This window comes from Terrapene carolina, unplaced genomic scaffold (assembly GCF_002925995.2).
Source record: "Terrapene carolina triunguis isolate 2854851 unplaced genomic scaffold, T_m_triunguis-2.0 Scaffold236, whole genome shotgun sequence".
Classification (NCBI taxonomy): domain Eukaryota; kingdom Metazoa; phylum Chordata; order Testudines; family Emydidae; genus Terrapene; species Terrapene triunguis.
In genome coordinates this window covers 2,179,555-2,188,214 of record NW_020664587.1, presented here as the reverse complement: position 1 = coordinate 2,188,214, position 8,660 = coordinate 2,179,555, and the positions used below count along the sequence as shown (strand labels likewise).

The 8,660-nt window shown below is 49.5% G+C and overlaps 1 protein-coding gene across 3 annotated transcripts in view; it reads left to right on the top strand.

The window, feature by feature from the left end:
• The first annotated feature begins 2,589 nt into the window (after positions 1-2,589).
• The window catches only part of SCMH1 (Scm polycomb group protein homolog 1), a 57,401-nt gene continuing 51,330 nt past the window's right edge, over positions 2,590-8,660 (top strand). For all 3 annotated transcript variants that reach the window (XM_029912701.1, XM_029912700.1, XM_026657172.2), the window contains exons 1-2: positions 2,590-2,656; positions 3,639-3,873. In XM_029912701.1, the coding sequence (XP_029768561.1) occupies positions 3,675-3,873 (199 nt within the window). In that variant the 5' untranslated portion in view covers positions 2,590-2,656; positions 3,639-3,674. The remainder of the gene's footprint in view (positions 2,657-3,638; positions 3,874-8,660) is intronic.

The following is an 8,660-nucleotide window of genomic DNA, read 5'->3' as shown; positions in this document are numbered from 1 at the left end:
CCAGACCTTTGAGTGCTTAACCACACCACCTTATATTTTCTCCTTAATAAAGCTTTTATATCAAATAATAAGCTGATTAAAAACCTGATATTCATAATGGGAACTGTAACTGACTCTATAATTGTTCTGCCACTTGTGCTCTTGTGATGAAAATAGAGGTCTCATGGGTGCTGTTTGGATGAATAGAAGCTAATGTCATGCAGGCTCTTGTAAAAGATCTTTTCTCATCTGCTCAGTCTAAGTGGCAGGAGTCTTGATCTGCTTGGGCCACTTCAGTAAATTCCTCATTTAATAAGAAGTCTTCTAGGGAAGTGTAACACTTTCCCTGGCCCTGCATATAGCTTTGCAGAGCAGTGCAGACAGTGATAACGTGCTCAGCCCTTCCCCTAGTGGTGGTTTCCAGCTGAAGGAGTCTTTGCATTGAATAGGATCTCCTCTGTAAATCCCTGCCTGGAGGGTATGTCTGGGCTGCGATTAGACACTCACTTAGCCTGTGTCTGCACTGCCACTTTCAGGGCTAAAACTTTAGTCATTCAGGTGTGCGAAAAAACACCCCCCTGAGCGACAACAGTTTTCTTGCTGAAAAGCGCCAGTATAGCCAGTGCGTTATCGCCGGGAGCTGCACTCCTGGCGATAAAGCTCTCACCCCTCATTCGGGGGGTGGTTTTTTTATCACCAGGAGAGCTCTCCCCCGGCGCTAAAGCGTGGTTACACTGCCCACGTCGCGGCCATGCTGTAACGTGGGCAGTGTAGACATACCCTTAGACTCTCACGCTTGGCCCTTGCCAGCTGACTTGGGCTCGCGTGGCTCTGGCTAAGGGGCTGTTAACTGCCGTATAGACATTCGAACTGCAGTCCTACCGTGCAGGGTCTGAGACCCTGGGCTCCAGCTCAAGCCCGAACATCAGCAGTGCAGTTAAACAGCCCCTTAGCCCCAGCTCCGTGAGCCTGAGTCAGCTGGCATGGGCCAGCCGCAGGTTTTTAATTGCAGTGTAGACAGACCCTAAGCTACGAACTCACTGTCCAGGACAGGTGATTTATTGCTGACCAGTCCACTAATCAGCTACTAGAAACTGTATGATTCCTGCCCAGATCTGTTTGGTTTTTTAAGAGGAAAAAGAGCCCCGGCTAAGAGGGTGTCAAGGTTCCTTCCCCACTCTGAACTTTAGGGTACAGATGTGGGGGACCTGCATTGGAAGCTCTACGCTCAATTAACAGCTTAGATCTGGTCTGGCTGCCACCACTCCCAAGCACTAATTCCCTTCTCTGGGTAGCCTTGAGAGACTTCACCAATTTCCTGGTGAACACAGATCCAAACCCCTTGGATCTTAAAACAAGGAGAAATTAACCATCCCCCCTCCTTTCTCCCACCAACTCCTGGTGGATCCAGATCCAACCCCTTGGATCTAAAAACAAGGAAAAATCAATCAGGTTATTAAAAAAAACTTTTAATTAAAGAAGAGAAAGGTAAAAGAAATCCCTCTGGGAGAGATTAGCATACCAGCTACTCTCACAGACAACAGATTCCAAACACAGAGGATGTTCCCCTGGGCAAAAACTTACACAAAAAATACCCAAACACCCAATTTGATTATTCCTCTAATTGCACAAGACAAGTTACAAAGAAATAAACATAAACCTATTTATTCCCTTCACTAATACTCACTACTTGATAAGGGGCTGAATTCTGGAGCTTTCCCACTCTGGTCAAAAGTGAAACTCTGACAAAGGCCTGGTCTACACTAGGACTTTAATTCGGATTTAGCTGCCTTAATCCGAATTAACCCTTCACCCGTCCACACTACAGAGCCAGTTAATTCGAATTAAAGGGCCCTTTAAATCGATTTCTGTACTCCACCTCGACGAACGGAGTAGAGCCTAAATCGATTTTGTTAATTCGAATTAGGGTTAGTGTGGACGCACACCACCGAATTACTGTGGTTTAAAACCGAATTAAGGTGCTTAGTATGGCCGCGCACAATCGAATTTATACAACCTGTTTCCCAAATTCGAATTATCTAAATTCGGATTAATCCTGTAGTGTAGACATACCCTTAGACAAAGGAAACTTCCCTCCTTCCCTTTGAACCAGCTTGTCCTCCCATTGGTTCCTCTGGTCAGGTGTCAGCTAGGCTAGGTGAACTTCTTAACCCTTTACAGGTAAAAGAGACATTAACCCTTAACTATCTGTTTATGAGGGGGGGGGGGGTGATTGAGATCTCATCCTTCAGTGACTTGTTCTTAATTCCAAGACTGAGCAGTGTGTTTAATGTATGGCCTGAAGGAGCAATTCGCTAGGAAACTCTGCTTTCTCCTCTGGCAGCTTACATCATCATGCAGCCTATGGGTTTGTGAGATCAGTGAGAAAAGCAGCTTGTACCCAACACAGTGCTAACACCTCCCCCCTCCAGCCTGGAAATCCAGGACTTGGGCGGTGCAGAGGACAGGCCAATTCAAGCCAGTTCTTCTTGTCTCGGGTATAGATCTGGCAATAATGGTGTAAGGAGCCCTGGGTTGCTGTTTTCCTGAGCTTTTTGCTGTTTTCTAGGGTCCCATTTTAATCCCCTTTCCCCCCCTCTTTACAGGTCACTTCACCTGGGATAAATACCTGAAAGAAACATGTGCCATCCCAGCTCCTGCCCATTGCTTCAAGCAGGTAATTTGTTGGGTGGCGTCTCGGGTGCAGGGGGCGAGGGTCTGTTTGTGATCCTAGAGCTCCAATTCAGGACAAGCCTTCGAATAGGCTCTGGCCCTTTAATCCAAGAGGGAGGAGCAGCAGGGAAAGCAGACCCTTGGCAGGACTGTGCCTGGTTAAGCAAAGATAAAAGAGATAACGTTCATGGCTTGTATAAATGTATAGAATAACCCAGGGGACTTAACTCTCAGATGGGGATGGGTGGGAACATCAAAGCTCTGTGTCTCTGCTGAGCTCAGGTGCTGGAGGGAAGTGTATATAAGCTGGATCATTGCTTAGTGTAGTTATGATTTAGATTTCACTGGATGCATGCCAGTAAAGGGAGTTTCTTGAACAGCTTCCCTTCTGCAAAATTCCCTGGATCTCGATAAGCTGTTTCACTGTCTCCTGGGCTGTAGTATCCAGTATCTGGCTATGTTGCCTGGCTTGCGGGCTGCCAAAATCATCGGTCAAGTTGATGAGATGGCCCAGGACAGAGCTAGCAGGAGGGGGTGGGTCAAGATGCGTCAGCCGAACTGTCTGTGGAGTTCCAAGATAAGCCTGTGCTACAGCTGGGGCAGGCTAGTGCTTGGAGCTCCTCACTTACCCACTCCCAAATGTATTTGTTTTATTGTGTTTCAAAAGCAAAAGACAGTCTGTGTGTGTTTGGGGGCTGTTAAATAGCCCCTTGTGTGTTATGCTGGTGGGTGTCTCAGATGGGGCAAGGCCCCAGAAAAGGAGCTGGCTCAAGGTGAAACTTGTGGCGAAAGGCGATAGATTGTGGGTGGCTGGGTGCCAGGGCCTTCGTTCACTGAGCTCTCCTTGCTGCTCTCTGTGGCACCTGTTTCAGCATTGGCATGGAGGGCACTGTCCATCCTCAGCTGCCATGAGTAGTGGGTCTTGGGGCTGGGGTTCTGGGAAGGAAATGGGGCATATGTGAAGTCCTGGCTCTTGTTCTCTGCAGTCGTACACTCCGCCTAGCAATGAATTCAAGATCAGCATGAAACTAGAAGCCCAGGACCCCAGAAACACCACCTCCACTTGCATCGCCACTGTGGTGGGTCTGACAGGCGCACGGCTGCGCCTGCGTCTCGATGGCAGTGACAACAAGAATGACTTCTGGCGGCTGGTGGACTCTGCTGAAATCCAGCCCATAGGGAACTGCGAGAAGAATGGAGGGATGCTGCAGCCGCCTCTGGGTGAGCCTGAAATCCTGTCATCCGACCAATGGAAAACAGCCACAAGCTGTGGGGGGATACCTAGTACCCTTTCTGCTTTCCCTGCTCAGTACAGGAAGGCATGGACTGTACTCGCCTACCAGGGCTTGTTTCACTATGTATACTTACCAAGGGGCTGTCACTAACCTGACTTCCCTCCACGCACAAAACAGACAGGTTCTCCCACAATGCACTGGGAATCAGAGTGGCTCAGCTTACTGAGGTGCTAAGAACCATGGGATATGACCAGAAGTCCTAGCACCTCCCACAGGTGAGTGGAGTACCAGTGTGGACTCACTGACTCTTGTGTGGCTTTGCAGTGTGGCTGCTCACACCTGGGCAACGCCAGCCCGGAGGCTTAGCCCCATGGTCAGACCACGTGAGTGAATCTACTGTGCAGACACCCTCAGTCCCACCACACAGCTCTAGGCTGGCCTGACCATGGGCCACTGCTTGTGACTTTGGGCCACCACCTGTGTTCCCTGTAAGCTGCGCGCTTAGGCGGCTGCGCAGGAGAGATTCAAATGCCGCCAGCTGATTAGAGAGCATGCACAGCTGGCAGCGTGTGTTCAGGTGCCCTCCCCCCGGGACTCTCCTGCTGGCTGTGCAGAGCAGGGCTGGAGGGGAGGAGCGTGCTAATGTCAGGGTGTCCCCCTGCCCCGGTACCCCAGCTCCACAGAGCAGGGCAGAGGGGACAGCCTGGCTCAGGAGGACTCAGAGCGTCTGAGGTCTGAATGGTGAGTGGTTGAGTGCCTTTCTTAAAGAGACAGTGCACTGTTTCTGAGATTTCCCCAGCAACCAGCTCACACAGTTTCTTCCCCCCCCCCCCCCAGTACCCCATCTCTGGGGTGGGGAGACAACAGGGCTCAGGACAGAGCAGGAGAGCTTTCCATGAATGTCTTAAAGAGACAACGCACACAAACACACACTCTCACACTGTGTGTCTCACTCACCTCCCAACACATACTTGCATTAATGTTGTTACTTCTTGGTTCTTCCTGCAATGCACATATATTCTCTGTAATTTTATTCTTTCAAAGTGTGTTATTTTAGTGTTTTGACTGGTCAATGCATTTCATAATTTTTATTTCTCTCTTGCACTTAAGTTTAATTCAGTGAGTAGTGAGTTCTAAAATGCCTTAACTTGTCCTGGCTGGAGTAATTAATTATTCCTATGGTAACTTTTAAAATATATATATTATATCTAGTTTTTTTGTTTCTACTGATGGCGCACATCCACACATACCTTGGTGCACATAACAAAATGTATTCCACACCTGGATGGAAAAAATTTAGAGGGAACATTGGTGCGAGTGGTGGCCAATCTAACTTGAAAGTTACCTACTATTAAAAATCTGTGAAACACAATATACTCTTTTCACGCCATCAGCCCTTCTCTCTCAGGGCTTGTCTACATTACCCGCTGGATCAGTGGGCAGCGATCGATCCAGCAGGGGTCAATACGCAATAAATCGACCGCTGAGCGCTCTCCCATTGACTCCGGTACTCCACCAGGGCAAGAGGCGCAGGCAGAGTCGACGGGAGAGCGTCAGCCGTCAACTTACCGCAGTGAAGACACCTCTGAAGTCACATAGCTGCAGTTGCGTAACTTAGATCGAGTCCCACCCCCTAGTATAGACCAGGCCTCACTTCCATCGTGCTCAGAGCATGGTCATGAGCCATAGGATGGAGGGTGCCTTATTGGACCCTTTCAAGTGTAATGTAGAGAAGAACCAAGGAGAAGTTTGAGAGTCCAGCTCAGTAATTGCCCCTCAACCCACAGCACTTTCCATTTACTTTCCGGCCATCCAGGCATACTTGGGCCCATGTACTAATGGCCAGCACAGAGAATTGGGTATCAAGTGTAGACACTGGCTGGAGCACCAGCTGGATGGGTTTAAATTATTCCACTCCTCTTAATTAGGGCTCCCTGCTGGGCAGCAGACTAACTGAGGCCATTTAAAGGAAAAAAATACATCTGCTTCAAATAACTCTCAGTCCTGCCTTGAATGAAAGGGACAGACACAGCATTTCATCGTTGTTTTTTTTAAACTTTATTGGGCTACAGTTTTATAAATGGCCCTTTCTTATCTCTCAGTTAAACACCACTTCACTCCTTAGCAGTGCCCAAATGGGTCTCCAGTGAGCTAAACTGATGTTGACTCTGTCCCAGTTCACATGAATGGCAGCTGCCAGGTCTCAATGAGATGTTCCTATAAAGAACCCATCCAGTTAGCACGTCCCTGTAGAAGTGTACCAGGCTGAATGGTGGTGGAAGATGAAGGACTTGCATATGAGACTGTGCAGTGGAGACCATTTCCCCTAAAGTGCCCTCTGGAGGGTCAGGTGGACATACTGTGTAGGCTGCCAGCTAGCCGTGACTTGGGAATGGGGAGCAAAAGAAGAGGGATCTTGGCAGGGAAGGGAGTGGTGTGGGATGGAAGCCACACACCTTACCACGTGAGGGTATGAGAGTCCTAGATCACTGCCAGCACAGGGCGCCGTGATTGTGGGTTCCCCAGACCACACTGATGTGTGTCTGCTGAGGATCTGGCCCTATGAGTCCCTAACCCAGTTCAGTGCAGAAGACACTGGCATGAGAAATCTGTCTTTGATCATAGCCACTCACTTCACTCAGCTGAGGCAAAAACCCTGTATGGAGTTACTTCCTGCACATCTCTGTCAGAATGAACCAGCTTTGGAGAGCCTAGTCTGTGAGAAATAAGGTTCCTTTGGCTGTTGAAGTGGTCCCAAACTGGAGCTTTGGAGCATACAGTGTAGAGGCCCAGGTCTGGCTTATTGGCTGGACCCCATGAGTCTTGTTGCCTTGTCATTTCCAATGGGTCATAGCAACTAAGACCTGCCTGCAGAGATGGGGACTCGGAGGGTGAGGTTGAGAGGCAGTTCACTTCCTCCAAATGCTACATAACAAATTGGAGTCTGGCCTCTATGGATCTTCCTGCCATGAGCAAGCTGATCATTTCTGATGCATTGTACCTCTCCCACTAACAGGCGAGTCAGATCTGCTATGTCTGTCAACGTTTGATTGAGCCTCATTTTTAATAAATGAAGTACCAGCATTGTGCCCATAAAATCTGCTGTTGCCTACCCACAGTAGGCAGCCCGAGATAAGATGCCACTCAATAGGGGCAGCTGTATCTTGTGCGTGTGCAGTTACCTGGACATGCCCACATGCATATTTTGCATATAAAGCCCAAGGGTCTGTTTTGGGCCTGACAGAGGTGTTTGTGCTATTCCTCGGTCTGCCACCAGAGGGCAATAAGAGTAATCATGTTACAGACTTCCAGCTCATCTCATGTGGCTCTGTAGGTGGTAGGTAGTTTGAACTGGATGTGGAGCATCTATCATGCTGGGTCCTGATGGGACAGTCCGTGTCACTGACCTGGTTACCCTTGTGATCTGTCGTAGAGGCAGGGTTGGGGACAAGAGGTGGCAGATAGTCAGCCCCTTATCTGCTGATCTCTCATAGCCCAAGTACAGGTAACAAACCACACTCCTGAGCTGCTGGCCCTCTGCTCCCTCTTCACAGAGCACCAAAGCCTGGCATGTGTATGTGGCACTAAATGCCGAGTCTCTCACTTGGTGTCTTTCATGCCTACTGAAGCTCCATTGTTCAGCTGTTGTTTCTTGGTAGCATGAATAGAAGCGGCTGCTTGCTGGTGAACTTGAGGCTGGGGGGAGGTTCTCCCCTTTCCCAAGCTTACCTGACCAGCTGGTTTTCATGCCCTGTTTCCCGGGTTCCAGGACAGAACTGCGTAGATCAGCGGTTTTCAAACTCTGGGTCCGGACCCCAAAGTGGATCGTGATCCCATTTTAATGGGGTCGTCAGGGCTAACATTAGATTTGCTGGGGCCCAAAGCCCGAGCCCCACTGCCGGGGGCCAAAGAGCAAGGACTTCGACCTGAGGAGGCAGGGCTTGGGCTTTGGCTTTGACCCCTCCTTTCTCCCAGTGGGCGGCAGGGCTCGGGTGGGCTCAGGCTTTGGTCTCCTGGGGCTGTGTAGTAATTTTTTTGGTCAGACGGGGGGTCACGATGCAATGAAGTTTGAGAACCCCAGCGTAGATAAAACGCCAGCTTTGACTTAGCTCGTTGGGACATCTCTGGCACTCAGGCCCTGTCTACAATGGCAAAACTTCCCCCTGTGGTCATCACCGCTGCAGTTCCCAGGGAACTATCCGTGGAAATCCAGCCCCAGGGTTATCTCTGAAATGCTGTAAGGATGTAAAGGGCAGCCCCTTGCTAAGCATCAGAAATTGACCCTTTGGCGCTGAGGTGCCAGGCTGTCAAGCCAAGGCACTGGCACTGGACTCCTCTTGTGAGCATGCTTTCAGGGTCTGCACTTCCTGTGGCTGCCAGCCCCCCCCCCCCCCCCGGGGCTTCCCACTTTGCATTGGTGGAATGCCCATGGTAATGGGCTAGCAGAGGAGTGCTCCCTCACACCATATCCTAGCACAATTTCTGTAACCTCCATTTTCTCTCTTCTCCTTTGTTCTTTTATTCCTTTTTGTCTTTTTTTCTGTACTCTCCAAATAGGACTGAGAGCCTGGCGTTTCTGGGATCAATAATGTCAACCATTAAAAAGAACAAGCCTCGTAGTTCCCCTTCCTTTCCCCCTTGTGGTGCTGGCACGTGTGGGGTGGGAAGCATTGGCTGCTGGCATTGCTGTTCAGACATGATGCATTTTCATACTTGCTAATAGTTTAGCTTCTCAGGTACAGACCCCTGTAATGAGGAACTCATCAGTACAGG